Source organism: Apus apus, chromosome 3 (genome assembly GCF_020740795.1).
Source record: "Apus apus isolate bApuApu2 chromosome 3, bApuApu2.pri.cur, whole genome shotgun sequence".
NCBI lineage: Eukaryota > Metazoa > Chordata > Aves > Apodiformes > Apodidae > Apus > Apus apus.
This window is the reverse complement of record NC_067284.1, coordinates 93,274,771-93,293,885: the sequence shown is the minus strand read 5'-3', so window position 1 is coordinate 93,293,885 and position 19,115 is coordinate 93,274,771. Positions and strand designations below refer to the sequence as shown.

General features: G+C 38.4%; 1 protein-coding gene across 2 annotated transcripts in view; it reads left to right on the top strand.

Moving 5' to 3' along the window:
• IGF2R (insulin like growth factor 2 receptor) overlaps nucleotides 1-19,115 on the top strand; it is a 57,911-nt gene that overhangs the window by 29,002 nt on the left and 9,794 nt on the right. For both annotated transcript variants that reach the window (XM_051613344.1, XM_051613345.1), the window contains exons 19-39: nucleotides 184-363; nucleotides 1,380-1,481; nucleotides 2,168-2,269; nucleotides 2,912-3,086; nucleotides 3,860-4,027; nucleotides 4,607-4,750; nucleotides 5,393-5,571; nucleotides 5,936-6,023; nucleotides 7,473-7,679; nucleotides 8,059-8,189; nucleotides 8,900-8,997; nucleotides 9,727-9,860; nucleotides 10,460-10,650; nucleotides 11,313-11,439; nucleotides 11,783-11,905; nucleotides 12,844-13,106; nucleotides 15,095-15,307; nucleotides 16,094-16,243; nucleotides 17,332-17,493; nucleotides 18,013-18,220; nucleotides 18,605-18,751. In XM_051613344.1, the coding sequence (XP_051469304.1) occupies nucleotides 184-363; nucleotides 1,380-1,481; nucleotides 2,168-2,269; nucleotides 2,912-3,086; nucleotides 3,860-4,027; nucleotides 4,607-4,750; nucleotides 5,393-5,571; nucleotides 5,936-6,023; nucleotides 7,473-7,679; nucleotides 8,059-8,189; nucleotides 8,900-8,997; nucleotides 9,727-9,860; nucleotides 10,460-10,650; nucleotides 11,313-11,439; nucleotides 11,783-11,905; nucleotides 12,844-13,106; nucleotides 15,095-15,307; nucleotides 16,094-16,243; nucleotides 17,332-17,493; nucleotides 18,013-18,220; nucleotides 18,605-18,751 (3,292 nt within the window). The remainder of the gene's footprint in view (nucleotides 1-183; nucleotides 364-1,379; nucleotides 1,482-2,167; nucleotides 2,270-2,911; nucleotides 3,087-3,859; nucleotides 4,028-4,606; nucleotides 4,751-5,392; nucleotides 5,572-5,935; nucleotides 6,024-7,472; nucleotides 7,680-8,058; nucleotides 8,190-8,899; nucleotides 8,998-9,726; nucleotides 9,861-10,459; nucleotides 10,651-11,312; nucleotides 11,440-11,782; nucleotides 11,906-12,843; nucleotides 13,107-15,094; nucleotides 15,308-16,093; nucleotides 16,244-17,331; nucleotides 17,494-18,012; nucleotides 18,221-18,604; nucleotides 18,752-19,115) is intronic.

Here is a 19,115-nt window from a genome sequence, read left to right as displayed (position 1 = left end):
TCTGTTAAATATGTGAAACTCAGTACAGAGTGGGGGAGAAATGTAGGGGGACCTCTGTTATGTTCAAAGCTCTCAAGATAACCTTCTGTATACAAGATCATTGTGGTAGGCATTTTCTTTTTGACATATCCATAACTCCTCACTTGAGTTTAGAATTGCTTACATGCTTTTTTTTATTTCTAGGTTTCTTACTCTGAAGTCACGTCTATTAGCAATCTTGGTGTTGCCAGCAAAGAGCTAGTAGTCCAAAGACCTGGACATATTTTTCTAACCTATGCAGATGGCTCTGTGTGCTTTGATGCCAATGGAAATAAAACTACTTACACCAGCACCATCCACTTCATCTGTTCTAAGGGCACTCTTGTAAGGACAAATTCTCTTTCAGTTGTTGCTTCATAGGTTTTCCGTCATACAACATTAAGCTACATGAAGATGTATTGTGTATAGCAGATTCATGAAAAGGGAGACTTCTTGAGGACTTCAAACAGAGATGTAGAAACAAAGCTGATTTAGATGCTAGAGAAGTATGTCTCTCAAACTGAGTATTTTATCATAAGCAAGAACTAGTTAAAAGTAACAGCCTCAGTGGATAGTGATTTTTCACACTAGTGTAATTAGCATGAAAAAATACACAGACTTAAGACTGAGGAGTTATGCATTGAAACACTGCAGATCACCTTAAGAGCAAGAATATTGTAAAGTGTATCTTCAGGCTTAGGTTCTGCATCCTCTGTAGTTTGTTGATTCTAGAGATTTTTTTAAATCTATAAAGCTTTTGCTGCTACAATTCTACATACTGAAGTTTAGACTGAGGATGCTGTTAGACTGAACCTTGCCTAGACTTGTTCTTGCTGGTTTCTGAATCTGCAGGTCTTACTCCTCTCACTCACATGATCTTCAGCCCAAGAGGTATGGTGAAAATCTGTGACTTGTAGCAGTTAGGAACTGCTTTGCTTTTGCCTGAAAACACTGAAATGAAGTGTACGTAATTAATACTCGTGTTACCTTCTTACCTCTAGTTAGAGTTTTGTATTGCTTGATTTTTTTTTTTAACTTTTTTTATCACAGTGGACTAGGGACTAACAGATCTAGCATACCTCAAAACTCTTCAGTGCGTAGACTGAGGCAGGGTTGAGGCAAGGTCTGGTTTATGCATGTCTAGATTCAGTATTGAATTTAATGTGAATATTCAGTAGCTAAGTGTTTAGCTAGACAAATTTTTCAGCAGTGACCTTCAAAATAAATTGGGGAGAGAGAACTGGGGTGGGAATTTGTAGTGAAGTCTTTTAGAAGAACCTAACAGTTTCTCATAAAATGGAGTCTCAAATAGGAGATGATGTTGGTTGTTAGACTTACTCTGATCTTCTCTCTGTTTCCAGAGTAGCAGCCCACGGTTTATAGCTATTCAGGAATGTGTGGTCACATTCTTATGGGAAACTGAGGCTGCTTGTCCAATCAAGGAAACAAAAGACGATTCTCAGGTGAGAAAGGGGATCATAATTGTATTCATAGTCTCAATGGACTGTTTTTCTTATTGATCCTGATTGCTGTGTCTAAATGATTCTGGGAGAAAACTACAGAGAAGTCTGAAGTTGATTGCAGTGGAATCTTGTGATATCCTGTTGCTTTCTTCTTGAAGTGATGCTGAAATGTGTAACTTCTGACCAAAGTACTCAGGTGCTTTCTCTCAAGAAGAACTTGCTTGCTGTGGCAATGAATGTTTCATTCCCTGACAAGCTTGCTAGTAAAACTGAGTCGATATGTTATTACATGCATTGTCCTTGTGTATGCACAATCATCAAATGAGGCTTTTTTTTCACATAGAGCTGCTCAGTGCTTTTACTTTGCAAGTCTCAACATAAAGACAGCAGTGTGAAACAACCCTCGGTTGAAGTTTCCTTGCTCTTAGCTAATCTGATAGATGCCATCTGTAAAATGCACTTTGATGTGTTGGTATGTGACTGATGCTAACGGCCAACTGCGCAAAAGAATTGAATGAAGTGTTGCTACTGCCAGAGCTGTATTCTGGTTGTCCAAATTAAGTTCCTGATTGGTATGCAGACTAGGAATATGTGCAAGTAACTACTTTGGCTCTTTAAACAAGTTAGTGGTAAAACTTAAACAGAAGAAATGCAGGAGAAAATAACACTTTTTTTTTTTTTTTCAGTCTTGCTCTGTCCGAGATCCAAACACTGGGTTCCTTTTCAATCTACAGCCATTAGCTTCTGAAAAAGGCTATATGGCTACTGGGATTGGGAAGACATACTTGGTAAGGATACTGACTGTACAATCTGTTGCTTCTGGATGCTGTTGTTGCATTTTTCCATTCTTGCTTAGTGAGCAAGTGGAGCTTTGATTCAGTCCTTTTATGAAATTTGAATTGGCAGGAAAGTACTGTGCTTGAGGGGAGGAATAGAAGTTTCCTTGATTTATCTCAGATGGTCTTAAGAGCATTGAACTTCTGGTTCTTAGCAAACTTCTGAGGCTATGCATGATTTTGCAGTTACAGACTCTGCATAGTAGCAGTTTACCTGCTGGTGCTGAAGAAATGGACAATGGAAGCTTAGGAAGGGATTTAATCTGCCTATCGGTGATCTTAATGCAATCTGCATGTACTAATCTGAGGCTGACAACAGATACTGCCATAGTGTTTTTTTAGTCTAACAATACACTTACTAGACCACATCCTGTACTTCTAGTGGCGAGGATTTTGAACCTCGTAAACTGAAGATTGAGGATGTTGTTCCTGTATTATAGTTGGTTGTCTTGCAATCTAGAAATGACAGATACGTCATGCTGTTTGAAATAGTTCTTGACAAGTGAGTTTTACTGATATAGAAATGACTGTGTGGACCTAGTTTTTCTGATGCAGTTAATACTGTGTACACCCATATGTTTTCAAAACTTCTAGCTAAACGTATGTGGATCTATGCCAGATTGTGGTGAAATCAATGGCAAAACAGCTGCTGGATGTGAAGCAGAAAACTTGACATCGGTGAGGCAGGTGGAACTGGACAAAACCCTGTATCTGTCTGGTGAAGGGTTTCTAACTCTTACCTACAGAGGTCCTTTACGTGTGCAATCAGGTGAGTTCAGGAAATATGTGGTGGAGATGGTCCTGTTGTTGCACATACTTTCTGTGAATGGTGTTAATTCCTTCCTTTGTTCATGTACTAAAACCTGAGCTTGGTGTTAGTCCCTTAAGCTACTTGTATGAAAATTTTAGGAAGAAATTAAGTAATGCAGAGTGGTAATGGCTCAGTTTTCAGTAATATATGTGCATTGCAAAACTCTTGGGAAAAGAACAAATACAGTACAAGATTTTTTTTTCATTACTGAGTAGATGAAAAATATTGCTCCTTACATGCGCAAATGGAAAGTCAAATTCGGAAACCCAGCAAAGTGAACTCTGGCTCTTTTTCTATGTGAAGTCGTTGCTTTAAGCTTCAGTTTCCTGAATAATGCTCTCTAAAGTTGTTTTGTATCTAAGAGGCCATTTTCCAGTTAGCTTATGCTCACATAGATGGTATTTCTTGAATTAGGTGCTCTAGTACTTCATGTACCCCCACTTCATGAATTTCAGTCTGTTTGGAACATAAGACTAATGAAAAATGTTTATCTAGCTTTTGGATTTTACATGCTCTCCAACTGAAACTGAGACAGTTGTGGCTGCTAGGCAATGTAGCCAAAGTCTATAAAGAAGTCTTGTGTATTTACAGTTAAAAAAACCCAAACAACAATAAGTTAGTGTTTTCCTTGAAGCAGTTGGTAATGAGAAACTGTTAGAAAATGCCTTGGGAACACTTGAATTTAAGTTCAAGCTGAGTGAACCAGCAGCAAATAAGTGTTTGTTTTACAGGAACATCAGACACGTTCACTGTGACTTTCATTTGTAATGATTCGTACCCTGGAGAGCTTAAGTTTGTTCGAGAAGAGATAAACAGTGTGCTGAACATCTATGATACTTTTTTTGAGTTTCACACAGCTCTGGCCTGTGCTCCTGCTCCTGTAGACTGCCAGGTGACAGGTATGTACCTGGAATTCTGGTGTGCTATGTTCAATAAATGTTGGAAGGATTCACTGAACATCAAAATTCTGTGGGAGGAGAGCTTTAAGAATATCTTTTGTGGAGACATTTGTAAGACTTGAAGTCTTCATAGAAGTTGTGGAGAGGTTGTGGAGTTAAGTTGTTTTGAAGCAGGGTTACCTTATGAAGACAGGTAAGAAGCTAATGTGGAATATGGTGGTTATACACAAGAGAGCTGATAATTACTTTGAAAACCTTTAATTGTTACGATGACTGGGTCCTGCTTCAGCCCTACTATCAAGAAAATGGGTTAATTTAGTGTTGGCCTCTGGAAACATGCCAATTGTGGAGTAGTCGATTGTGAGAAATAACTGTCAAGGGAAGTCTGTTCCACATTTGGTGTAGTGACGTTATTTTTGGCAACAAGACCTTCTCTCAATGGCCGTCTAATGCGATTCTGAAAATTACTTTGAATTATGTGTATTCATCAGTGAAATGTGTATGATTTCAAACCCAATATTGCTGCAAGTGTCTAATAGGTCATTTTTCAGCTTACTGTGTGTACCACATCTCTTTCAGATGCTGCTGGCAATGAGTATGACTTAAGTGACTTGAGCAAAGATGGTGAACCATGGGTTGCTATAGACACTTCAGCGGAAGGAAAGAACCGAACCTTTTTCTTGAATGTCTGCAAGCCTTTGCCCTATGTGCCTGGTTGTCCTGGTAAGCCAAGTGGCAAGCATTTCTTAACTTTTGACTTCTTATGCAAGACCTTATAAGCAGGATGACATCCCTGGATATTTTAGTAGGATTTCTTGAATCCTGCCTGTTCAATCACTGAACTTGCATAGACCTGGGTGAGGTATGTTAAGGGTGTTACAAACAGACTTTCTCAAACTGAGAGCAATCATAATGTTCATCAGGACTCTTGCATTGACGTGCGTGGGAGTGTATTTGGGAAAAATGCATTGAGGCAATATTTGCCAGTATCTTCTTTTTAAAGACAAAAAAAAAAAAGTTGGATTTAAATGTTGTTGAGGCCTCCTAACTGGATGAGGCCGGGGTGAGAAGCTTATACCATGTCTTGTTCTAGCCAATTTATGTATTTATCCTGTCGCTGTAGTCTTCTACCAGACAAGTTAGTGCAGTTTAAATTATTTCAGTGACTGTAGGAACAGTAACTTACTCTATTCCTCAGAGGCTTTAGGCACACAATATCTCTAACTGTGTTTATTAAAACACTTCTGTTATGTTCTGCTTCAGGAGTTTGAGATAGTTTGCTTTTAATACTCAAAGCTCTCTTAAAGCTACTGTTTTACAATAAAGCTTTGAACTAAAAATGCAGGTATTTTCCTTTTCCTGTAGGTGGTGCCATAGGATCTTGTATGAAATACGCTCATAAAAGCAAGAACCTTGGAGTCATTCAGATAAATCCACAGGCTGCTACTGATGGGTCCTTAAGCATTATCTACTTGAATGGTGACACATGCAAAGATAATCAGCGTTATTCTACACGTATAATCTTCCAGTGCGATCAAACAATGGTAATTTTCTGTGCCAGTTGCTATTAATGAGTGTTTTAAAGCTTGAACTTGCTGTAATAAGATAGTGTTTGCTCCTCTTGTAATGGAGAGACTGCTTCTAAAAAGTATCTAGTGGACAAGCTTTTCCCTTCTCTCTCTTTACAGCTGCTTTTCTGAGCTTTTTCTGTGTTCACTGAACACAATTGTGAACTCTATCATGGAATCCTGTGAGCCACCAAAAGAAGCTGTTTGCTGGAAATTAGTACTGCAATTTGATAATAGAGATCTTAGACTGTGCAACTGCAATTAAAAAGGGTTATGCATATACTTTGAGACTTGTAACGTAATTGTTAGTAAGCCTCCTTCATAATACTCTTTTCTGTAGGGATCACCAGTGTTTGAGCAAGAGGATGACTGCGAATTTGTATTTGTTTGGAGAACCTTGGCAGCCTGTCCTGTTCACAGAGCAGAAGGTAAGTGTAATTATTTCAACTTTAAATTTCAAACAAAATCAGTACAAGCTTTGTTTCTTGTAATGTGAATCTTTCTGTAAAAGGTTCTGGCTTGTGGAGGGATATCTCTTTTGAGCTTTAAGCCAACTAAGAGTCACACCTAACATTAAAAGTACAATTTAGGATGACAACAAATATACTAACCTATCTAGGGAAATAAAGTATTAATACTGTCTTGCAAATCTTAGAAAAGCATCAGGTTTCATGAGAATACAGTCAGTCCTGTGCCTGGCAGGTAATTCCCTGTCTCCCACTGAACACTGGAAGCTATACTGTAAACTTGACCCTTGTTAAACAGTGGGGGAGAGACCAGTGGGGAAAGCATTGGAATTTACAGTTGACTTGGGACATGCAGGAACCACAGAATCACAGGTTCTAGTTCTGATACTCGGTTGGCTTTTAGTTGGGAAGTTGAGTGTGCAGGTATCTTCTTTACCCTTACAGGCTTTGTTTTACAACTTGTAGATAATATCTTATCAAACATCCAGACTTCCTGTAAAGGATCTATTGCAACAGTCCTAGACATGATTGAAACTGCCAGTGTTCTCCTGTGGCTTAAGAGGAATGTTTACAAGCTACTGCTTTGTAGCACGCAATTATTGTGCAGGACACTAGTGACAACAGTTGTGGTTTTGAAGGGAGGGAAGCTGATGTGATGTCTTTAACTTGGTTCCAGCTTGTGTGATTGGGGCATAATAATCATATGCTGCAATCTGATATTTTTATTCATTATCTGATATTTATATATAAATAAGATTATCTGATATTTTTATATTTGAAGATTTAAAATCTTCAGAATACTGAGTAAAGGGTCATTTTAAAATGGATGACTCGATGGGCAGTAAAGTTACTGGCGTATATCAGCTGATTAACTCATGGAACTAGAATTTCCCTGAACCTTTTCTGTAAACATTTTGGTAGACCTGTAAGCTATAGGTGTGTGATCAGTTATTTCCTAACTTGGCAAACTTCTTAGCTGTTAAAAGAAGATACAAGATGGACATCTAGGATAGCCTTGTGACCTTGCCATTCTTTCCTGATAATTAAGCAAGTGCTGGACTCAGTGTCTCTGGTTCTGTACTTAACCTTCAGCATGGCTGAAGGAAGAACATGTGAGGGCACTTGGAGGTAGTTTTTGAACTACAGTGTGACTTCTGCCTCTTGTTTTAGTGTCAGTTGTAAAAGAAATGTTCCATTTTCTAGCTTAGTCTCATGGTTCTAGGTATTGATGACTTCCAGAAATGAGCTGCTTAGCTGAACTAAAATGATTCTTCAGTATCACTGCGGTGAAGTGCCAGCTACTCGCTTTTGTAGCCTTATTTGTGATGCTAAGCCCTAAGTGTCCCAAGTGTATTTGACATGACTCATAGAAATTAAATTGTATTTTAAATTCTTAACTTTTCTTTACAGGAAATGGTTGCCAGGTGAAAGATCCAAGGTATGGTCATGTTTATAACCTGAAGCCACTTTCCAATAAAGACATAAAAGTGAGTACAGATGAGTATGACTACTACTTCAGAGTTTGTGGAGTAATAACAGAATCTTGCAAATCAGAGGCTCATAATGTGTCATCGTGTCAAGTAAAGAAGATGGACAATACTTTCAAAAAAGTATCAGGTATAGCACTTGTTTGGAAGTAACTCAGAGAATGGGAGGATTTACCAGGGTGTAATGGAAGCTACTGTGTGATACGAGAGGGGTTCTTGTTAATCCTGTACATCTTATGAAATGAAGTGCCCTACTGTTTCATGTGCAAATAAAATGCTATTTTATATAGCTGTGTTTACACACAGTTAAGAATTAGCTCAACCCTACTATACTGGAGTAGTACTCATTCAATAACTAGGTCTCAAGTTTTAGAGGAAGGTTGAGGTCTTTCTGTCAGTATTTTCTTTTCCATGTTATTGTTGTCTATGGAACTGTATTGCCAGAGGCATTGCTGCAGTCATCTATTTACTGGATCAGCTGTTTACTTTTCTCAACTCTTTGTTTCTAGGCTTGCTTACAGAAAAACTGACTTTCAAAAATGGTTTAATAATGATTAATTACACCAGTGGAGAAAAATGTCATAAAATATACGAGCGATCAACTGCCATATTATTCTATTGTGACAAGACTACATCTGAGGTTAGTTTCAAAGCATACACTTCCAGTACATACTGTCTTCTAGAGCTGCCCTCTTAATGTGTGGAAGGATAAGCTGAAGAGCGTAAACTAGATTCCTTCAAGGATTGCCTCATCATTTCCAGATCAGGCAAGAGGCTGAAGGGTCCTGTCGGGTAATCAAAAGTGAGGAATCTTTTGAATTTCCTATTTATGACAGGTACCTTTGTCATGCACTGCAAAAGTCAGGGCATGTTGTTTGTTAAGGGGTGTGTGCCATTAGCAAAGCCTTGGAGATGTTGGAAAGGCATGATCTTCCACAAATAACAGCAGTTTCTTTGTAAAAATTACAAGGTAGGAGAATGAAACTGCAGGAAAGCAGGTACTGTATGGCCAAACTGAAATAAAGTAGTTGCTTGCTTTTTAGTATCTGTCTGTGCTTCTGCTTTTCTTCCTGTTCTTAAACAAAGGTGCCTGCAGTTGCTTTTGCTCTTCCCTTGTTTCACGGAGAGGGTAGAAGCACCTAATGGCTGTTGTTTTATCAGAAGTGTGCATGTGGATAAACTCAGGTTTGGGAAGAGCCATTCTTTCAGCTAGTCAGAGGCATAGTGTGGCACTACGATAATATGTAAATACAGGTTCCTGGATCTTCTTGAAGTAAGACTTCAGACATTTTGGTAGCTTAACTGTGTCTAAATGAGAAACTAAATTCCTTTTGTATTTTGTTCTTTCAGCCTGTATTTTTGAAGGAAACTCCAGATTGTACCTATATGTTTGAATGGCATACTCAGTATGCTTGCCCACCTGTTAAATCTACTGAGTGCTCCTACAAGTAAGTTGTTTCCACAAACTTAAAAATGGAACTGTATGATAACAGAAACAAATACAACCTTATTGCAACTCAGTGCAATGCTGCCACTTTAGCTATTGTGTTTTGACTTAGTCACTAACCAGCTAATGTAGCATTCAATGCTAATGCAATGTTTTTTTAAGTAACTTCTGCAGTTTGTACTTCCTAAAACTAATATCACTGAAGAAAAATACTTTGAGCTTTCTCTGGGGAATAAGCTTAGTATCAGAGTGGACTGTTAGGTATGCAGTTATAGCTAGTTGACCTCTGAGTATGCTAGGCTGTTGCAAGTGTCTAGTTATTATTTAACTATAGCTAATTTAAACAAGAGTACAACTGCTGTCTGTTTGTAACTTCCACCAAACAAAGTGCCCTGAAAAATGTAATCTGTTTGTCACAGCTGCGTCTTAAGCTCAGTAAGATTTGATAAGTGGAGTCAGATGTGGCTGATAATTGGCCCAGAGTTTTAACATCTGACATCATGATAGGTTTTTATCCTCAGATAAAACCATCCACTATAAAAGTGCATTTGTGCTTGCCATGCACTGAATATGAGGTTTATAGGGAGAAAATAGTCTAGTGGAGATTTATTTTTCAGCATGGTACTCTGCTTCTAGAGTCATTAGGTTAAAAGTGATAGTAGGAACTTAAGGATTGGAACTTATAATTACTTGGTATTTTAAAAATTTGAATCCTTTGTCTTTCATACAGGGATGATGAAGGAAACTATGACTTTTCATCTCTGACACGTCATAGAGAGAACTGGGAGGCAATTGCTCTATCTGCTTCTGCACAGAAGTACTACATTAATGTCTGCAAGCCCTTAGTACTATATGGTGCTACAAGTAAGAGCAAATAAAAGTATATTTTGCTGTAGCGAGGTGGGGCAAGTAGTAGCACAGTACTGCTGGTTCTTCTGAGTGGAAAAAATCACGAAGCAAAGCATGTGGAGACAGTGGTGTAGTTTCCGTACCAGAGGGGGTGATTCTCATCTGTTTGGCAGATGAGATTCACTAGCAGCTCTTATCCTTCTCTTTATAACAGCTGGTGACAAAATATTATTTTAATCTTTAAGAAATAGCAGCCTTTGGATAAGGATGGAAGAGCTGGAGTGCTCAAGTTAAGAATTTTCTCTGGTGTCTTCTGACTGTCTCACATTTTATGCAGTGGAAGACCAGGTAATGGACTCTAGCCTTTCACTCTGTAGTAGTCTACTTTCCCAGTAGTAGCTGCTACTACATTCTCCATGGCCTTGAGTGAAGTGAGGTGGTTGCTGCTACTTGTAATTTTGGGGGAAAAAAACATCCCAATGAGTAAGGTTTGGACAGTGGCTTGGAGACAGATAACCATGACATACTTGAAAGTAGAGTGGTGGAGTTTTTTCCAAGCAAGTAAGCCTTAATAACATTTGGAGTAATAATGCACTTTGTGTTCATCTCTATAGGTTCCTGTCCTTCGGATGCTTCTGTTTCCCTCGTAGAGGGTACAAAATGTACAAGTCTTGGGGAAGTGGCTGATGGTCCCCGGTGGGAAAATAATATTTTTATTCTGAAATATATTAATGGGGATCAGTGTCCAGATAAAATTCGCAAGAAATCAACAATATTGCGCCTCAAGTGTGATGAAAGCAAAATTGTAAGTGGGCTCCTGGCTGGGCTTTGTTTTCAAGAGTTGTTTATGCCACTGTGTGTGTTTATGAAGAATGGAGGGCAGTTCTTATCCCTAATTGTCTGTTGTTAGAAGGGAAACAGTCTTCTAAGCAGACTGTCTCAGAAGTATTTGAACTTTAGATGTAGATCAGTTTTTAAGAGAATTTCTTGTACTATTTGCTGGCATGGATTTTATTATCTGTAATAGCTTCAAATTGTCTGTCTGATGGTGAGTGTTGGGAAGTATTGGTAAATAATAATTATATTATCAAGTATTGTCAAACAGTAAATAATGCTATTGTAGTTCTTAACTCTTGTACATCCTTATGCCTTGCCAATAAGTACTATGCTGTTCGGTGGGATGTCCTACAGTCACCTTCTGGATTTTCTGTTGCCCAACTAGGCTACTTTAGGTTCTCCTCTTGTCAATATTGTTGCTCATGATAATTATTTTGTACTGTTGTGTATTTGAAATAGTCACAGTTAAATACTCTGTTCTTGGGTTAATTCATTGAACCACAATGGTCTGGTAAGTCCTAGGACTGGCATTTGAATTGAGCTCAGCTGCAGGCTTTAGGGTGAATCCTGTGGCACAAAACTTACAGTATTACTCTGTAGAAATGTTGCTCTCTACTGTTTGATGTTTAGGAGTCCAAGCCAGAACTGATAACGGCCATTGAAGATTGTGAATATACCTTCTTATGGTTCACTGCTGCTGCGTGTCCTCTTAAAAGCAATGTGCAAAATGACTGCCGGGTAACCAATCCTGCAACAGGTAGGGAGGAGGCCTCAGGATTTTTTTTGTGTGTGGAAGAGGCAGTACTGCCTTTGTATTTTTGAGGGGCTTCAATAGAAAAGGGCAGTGTGATGAATCCTTTGGACTAACAACCTTGCAGGTGGGTAGAAATATCTTAAAAGGTACTGCCATGTCCCTTGGAAAATAGTCTGTAGTTCTGAAACTAGTTTTATCTAGTTTTACTAATCATTAAATTTGTAACTATTTGCCTTTCAAACCTAGGAGACAAGTAGAGGCTGACTGACTTCCCTATTAAGTTACTGAAAGCTTTTAATACAAAGCAATGTTTTGATTTTTGAATGGAATTATTTCCTGCTTACAGGCCACCTCTTTGATTTGACATCACTAAAGCGAGAATCTGGCTACACCATCAGTGATTCACACAACAGAAAAATTGAACTGAATGTTTGTGCTGGAGCTAAAAGCTCATGTGGTAGTGGAGCAGGTAAGCATCTTATCCTCACTGACTATAGAGTGCCCAATGGAAATACGTTCAAATTCATAGTAAAATCTGAGGGGCAGGTTTTACTGCAAATGTGGAAGAAGTGAACAGGGCAGCTGTGTAGCTGAATTAGCTTGGAAATGATCCTGAAATTGTTTCAGGAGATCAAGTGATCTATTCCTGTCTAACTCCATTACTAAACTTAAATGGGCTCACTTCCATTCCAATGCCTTTAGTTTCAAATGGGTGAGTATTATTTTTGACATAAGGACAGGAGTGTAAACACTTGTACTGCACCTCTTGGCTGTTGTGAAAAAGATGTAGTCACAATTTTCCATGTGGAGTGATCTGAGCACAAAAATTGCTATGTGATGATGTATTGCTGTAATGCCTCTGCACCAAGCCTTCTGCACACTTAAAACTCTTGCCAGCTCTTTCTAGCTTTCTGTTCTATTTTGGGTGCTACTGAAACATCAGAAGAAGGTAACTCTGAGTATGAGATAGTATTTAAACATCTTAAATGCTGAAATAGGATCACTTGTGAACTAATTTTTTCTTGTTGTTGTTTGAAGAAAATACTAGACTTACTTGTTTCTTAAGAGGCATCTTAAAATTGTATATAATCTGACTGACATTTTGTGTTAGTCTCTTGGTTCTCAGAGAAGTGGTAACCAAACACTTTATGATTGCTTAAATGTGTACTGATACAGTATTTTCTGCTGGTTAAGTAAGTATTAAAGACAGTATTTGGTCTTCATGTCAGTGCAGTTCAGCTCAGTTTAATGGCAACTCCAGATGGTGTGAAAAAGTCCATCTTTTTTAGGAAAATTAAAGTGAGACTAAAATCTTAAGTTTTCTGCTGTTCATGTGGTAAGGTGCAGTTTTGAAAGGCAGTTACATCAGATTTGATCTGTTTTGTTAATTTTTATTTTTTACTTCAGCTGTCTGTATCACTGGTGGTTCAAAGCCAATTAATGCTGGAAAACCAAATAAAACTTTAACTTATGAAGATCAAGTGTTAAAGCTTGTCTATGAAGATGGAGATCCTTGCCCTGCAGACCCTGAACTAAAGCATAAAAGCTATTTTAGCTTTGTATGCAAGTCTGATGTTGGAGATGATAGCTGGCCTGTTTTTCTGTCTTTTGATGAGCAGACATGCACTAGTTACTTCTCTTGGCATACTTCCTTGGCTTGTGAGGAAGAGGTAAGAATTGCTTCTACAGAAGATGCTTGTGGGACTAAGTTTATGGGAGGGGTAGGCATCATAGCAGTATGTGTTTTAAATTCCTTAAGGGAAAGGTCTCTTAAAATGGTTTTTGTTTGGAAGTGACCTTAAAGATCACCTGGTTCCATCCCCCCTGCTATGGGCAGGGACACCTTCCACTAGACAAGGTTGCTCCAAGTCCTGTCCAACCTGGCCTTGCACACTTCCAGGGAGGGGACAGGCACAACTTCCCTGGGCAACCTGCTCCAGTATCTCACCACCTTCATGGTAAAGAATTACTTCATAGTATCCAATCTAAATCTTCCCGCTTTCATCTTAAATCCATTCCCCCTTGTCCTATCACTGCATGCTGTTGTAAAAAGTCCCTCCCCAGCTTTCCTGTAGGCCCCCTCAGGGTACTGGAAGGCTGCTATAGGATCTCCCCAGAGCCTTCTCCAGGCAAAACAGGACCTGTAGTACAGAACCCAAGTTCATGCAGAAGTTCTCAAATACTTTACTTACTAACTTTCGGCAGGGATGAACAATACTTGGCAAATTTCTGGTTTGCATGGTGAGGCAAGTTAAAACTTTAACACTTCAGAATAACCCCTGTATGGAACCTGCTTAGCTGCTTTTCTGTACAGCTCAACTGGAAACCATAGGACATCTTAGGAACTGATGGTTAAGATCCTTCAATGCAACAGGCCAACAGAGCTTAAGTTGCATTGAGGATGGACAGCATAGGGATGGTCTTCATTCCTAAGAAAGTGACAGGAGGCTAGGCAAATGTATGATCAGTTTGCTCACTACAAAAACTGGTAATTCTTGATAGCTTGAATTTAGGATCTGTCTCTGCTCTGTAACACATACTGTAATAATGTGGTTTGGTCAACTCTAGATAAACCAGTGTACCATACAATGCTTTAAGCTGCTCTTACTTTATTTAATGTTAGCTAGTTAAATTGTTATCAGTAAGGGGAGTAAAAGCCATTAAAAGGAGTAGAAACCTAAATGAGCTACAGGAGTTCGGACCTTTTCCTACCACCTGAACACTACCTTCTGTGAATATGCCTAATCATTCTTTTCACTGCCTTGATTACTTATCATGTGACCATCACTATCTGTGATAAGTTGTTTTTTCCCCTCATTGCTGTCTCAGTGCTACCATAGCTCTCGCTTCCATTTAGGTAAATCACCTTCCAGTTTTCCTTTCTCTTACAGGAACTGTCACATGTCCCCTCTTTCTTTTCTAAGAGTTCCACTACACATAGCTCTGGTTTCCTCTTCAGTAGTATGTACCATGCTACAATACAAATGAGCAGTGCCAAAAAACATCTTGTTTTCTAGCTTATTAACTCTGCTTAGTGATGGATTGTGCATTTCCCATCACATTTCACAATGTATCCACAGTGATCATAGCTATTTCAATGTGGTGAGACCTAGGTAGCAATGATGATTTGTCTTAAAATGAAATTGTAATTTTGTTAGTTGCTCCTTATCTAATATCTAAACAAGAATGGAATTTCCAAATTCCAGGTAAGCTGTCAATACTTTTTTTTTTTGTACTTTAAGAATGTATGAAATAAGTTCTGAGGAAACACAGTGCTCAAGCCATCAACTTGCAGTACAATAGCTTTACGTTGTTATAAGCAAGCTTGTTTGTTGGAAAGGGTCCAATAGTGTGTGGGAGATGGGGAAAGGAAGGTCTTGTAGGATCTACTAATCTTATGAAGAGACAGTGACAGAGCTTTACGTTTTGGTATTCTGATGTGGACTCTATTCCATAAGGAAGTATAAATGATTGAGGTTTTTCACATGCAGCTTGTGGGTACTTAGTATGTATAGAAAAAAATTGTAAAAATTGCAGCTTTACTTTAAGTTGAAACTTAAATGCAGCCACACTTCAACCCTATGAAGGAGAGGATGTTTGTCAATAAATCAAAACAACTAATAAAAGAACAAGAGCAATAAAGCCTACTTTTTTGTAGGTGACTTGCTCAGTATTGAATGGCAGCTCCGTTATTGACCTGTCGCCTCTGATCCATCGCACTGGGTATTATGAGGCGTTTGTGGATGAAGATATAACAGATGTTTCTCCAGACTTCTACATCAACATTTGTGAGCCTCTCAATCCTATCAAAGATGTCAATTGCCCACCTGGAGCAGCTGTTTGCATGGTTCCTGTTAATGAATCACCAGTAGTAAGTATTATGCCTGGAATCACTGAAATCTGCATTTTCCTGCTATTTTAAAACTGTACTCCCACCTAGAGACCTGATTTGAACCATAGGCTTGACAACGGGTTAAAGAAATTGAATACAAAATTAAAATACACCCCACAAAATTTAATTTAATTGCTTTTTCCTACAAATACATATTTTTCTATCTGGAAACCCAGTGAATATTTTTTTTTTGCATGTCAGAAGATTTCCATATAGTGACAAAAAATGACTATGGGGAAGTGCTGTGTGTCACATAAGGAGAGCAGGAAGCAGGATACCTTTTAGTCTGCCATTCTGTGGCATGGAAATGGTGTGCTTGATCCCATGATAGCCTGTTGCAATATGAAACAGGATATATCGCAGCATAATCTAAAATGCATTTTAGATGCCCATAAAAAGTTGAGATTGTTTTCCTTGGACTTCCACATTGATCTAGGGACCTTACTGCATTGTTAATACTACGCTATTTCTGAGTTACATGTTGGTATTTTGTCACAATGATTTAAGGAAGAATCTACCTGTAAGATACAGAACCTCCCTGGGTTTTGTCAAGCTCAATCAGTGTTGTGAGCTTCTCAGCTTGTGTTTTGTTAGGATTGAATTAAAACAACTATTCTCCGAGTACAAAATGCAGTTTTCAAAAGTGCAATAGTTGTGTTCCCATATAAACCAAACAGATGATTCTGAATTGATCTGAATCTTTGGGCTGATCTGAAATCTAGGTGTGTCCTACATGTCTCATAATATGTATTTTTGCTTGTGTAGGATATTGGTCGTGTTACTGAACCTCCCAAGTTAAATGAGGCAGTAAATGAAGTTTACATCACTTACAAAAGCACTACTCCCTGTCAGATAAACAGCAAATTGAACTATACTTCTCTTATTGTATTTCACTGCAGCCAAGGAACTAGCCTGGTAAGACATCTATTAAACTTGTGTTGATACTGGGGTACAATGGGAAGTGCGTAGTAACCAGTGTAGCTTTGTAGCTGTGCTTAAAAGTAAATCAAAGATTTGTTTCTAGCATGTAAGGATGGACTTATTTCAACACGAAATATTCTTAGTGTTTGTATTCTTAACAACTTAATATTTGTACTCTTAACCAGGCAAAATTTCACAGAGTACATGAACTTTAGGCTTGAGAGTGGCAGGTTCTGATGGTTTCAAGGATCAGATTCCACTGAAGTCAAGTAGCAATAACTTGCTGCTGCCATTAAAATTAATGCTATATTGCACCTTGTCTAGGTCCAAGTCTTGTACCTCAGGCTAGCACGAGAACCAGTGTAACTGTTTGTAAAGCTATTGCTGTGAAGTGTTTCCTCTGTGTTGTAACACTTGCCATAGTCATACACAGTTTTAAAAGTTTGCATGTATGTACTTACTTTTTAATTTTGTCAACACCTGAACACTAAATTGAGGTTGTGTGATCGTGTGAATCTAATGCTACTGGATTTTTTGAATGCTTTAATAAACTGTAGAGAAACACTGAAGTATGTTGTTTGACAAACCAGAGCTTTTTTAAGATACTTAGGGGAGCCGTTTTCTGTCAACGTGGGGCATGGAGCTGAAACTCCAGGCAGCTCTGAATATTACACAGGCCATACTCATATTTTTATTTAAAATATGACAAAGGAAACAGGATTCTTCATAAACCTTAGTTCAGTGAACTTTCTGAATGTTCTCTACCATGAAGAAACACAGCTCTCACACTTCTGTTGCTGCTTGCAACTAAGCTGAACATCAGTGTTTTTACTCTAATAAGAAAGCTTGTGTACTTCAATTACTGCTTTGATTGTTTTCTGGAGTTATGTAGAATGTACTTCACTTCTAGATTATTTAGTACTGGTTGTAATACGAAGGCATGGTGTTTGTCCTGCAATTATTACAGTCTAGCCTTGGTAGTAACTGAGACTAACAGTTGGAGGGGGGGAAGAACGCAGAAAGAACAACCGACTCTCCAAAAATAAAACCTGACATATCTGACCTGTGTTCTTTGGTAACAGGGCAAGCCAAAGATGATACAGAAACTTGACTGCATTTTTGTTTTTGAATGGGAAACTCCACTTGTGTGTCCTGATAAAGTAAAAACTTTAGGCTGCTCTGTGACTGATGAACAGCTACACTATACTTTTAACTTGACCAGTCTTTCTGGAAGATCATTTGAGGTAATGCCTTCTGGTAATGTGATTTTTTTTTTTTTTTTAAATTTTTCTTTCCCCCCTCTCTTAAATTGCCCAGTGCTATCAACATTTTAAAGCTGAATTAGGGGTTTCTTGTAAGAATCATGGGCTATGAGAGGAGACTGAAGCATGTGCTGCAGCTATGGTTAGTGTTGCTATTTATTTGGCCTCTGGCAGAGGGAATAATATTAGATTTTTAATGCTTTTGAGAGGGAAATTAATGGATATACTTATGGGGAAAGTAAGGAGAAATCTTCACATGTGGCAAAATCCTGAATATGAAACTAAATCTGCTGAACAGACTACATCCTTGGTCCTGTGGATGTACTTTATTCTACAGTTTTGCCATATAAGGAAGGCCAGACTTGCAAAATTAGTTATTTTCCTCCTGCATTATGCAAGTACTGTATAAAATTTGGTTTATAAAGCACTGAGGTGGTTCTTTGTAAGTATTTGTAGGCATTGAGGTAGCCTTGTTTGTGATGCTTCTGGGTGTCCACGCAGGTGTTTTCTGGATCCAACAGTTACCGTGTTGGTGTATGCAGTAGGGCAGCAGACTTGCCCCAGGGAACATGCAAAGATGGGGCAGTGTGTCTGACATCTGAAAGTGGTGCATCATCTTTTGGAAATGTGAAGGAAATGAAAATGGACTATAGCCACCAGGATGAAACAGTCATCTTGCAGTACACGGGAGGTGATCGTTGCCCTACAGGTGAGATTGATGCAGACCCAATCTTTATGTAAAAACTTGTCAGCTTTTTTAACCTTTAAAACATCATGTTTTGTTGTAATAGGAAGGAAGCAACACTCATTTTGCATATGTTAATAGAAACATAGTTTTGTTAAATTGCGTGCCATACTAATCTGCAACATCAACATGTATCTCCTTGAAAAGAGAGTGCAGCTTTTCTGTAGGGGTGATTGTAGCAAACCTATACTACATCCTAGTTTGCTAATTGTGTTTAGACTCAATATTTCAGTATTTCTGTTGTCTGCTTATGACTTTTCTTCAGTATTGAAGTGGATGTGGTCTTGAATATGGATATGCCTGCTATTCTGCTGCATGCTATTAAGAGGTTGTACCTTTCCTTCTCAGTGACAGAAAAGGGAGAGCTTTGTGTGTTCCCCTTCAAGTATAAAGGGAAGACCTATGAGAAATGTATTACAGAAGAAAAGAATAAGCCATGGTGTGCTACGACTGAAAACTACCAGGGAGATGGAAAGTGGGGATTTTGTGGTCATGGTAAGAACTTTATAAACTTCATGTGCAAGGATCTGAGCTAACACAGGGAGTCAGCTATTATCAGGCTAGGCAAAAGACCTCTGGTGCAATACAGTGTAAGTAAAGGGTTAGGAGTGGGCAAGGCAAGGAATCTGTGGAACAAACCTAACTTTACTTGAGTGAGCAAAATACTTTTGCAATAAAAAGTTCATGCTTTTAGATCATGAGTATTCAAGTAATAAATCATAACTCTGCTTTGTTGGACATCAGCTGTTTTGGAAGAAACACTATCTTCTAAAAAGCATGAAAGCTAGCCCAGCAAATAAAATTTCTAGGTAAAGCATATGTTCCTCTTTGCCAGCAGAAACAATACCTTATTAAAATC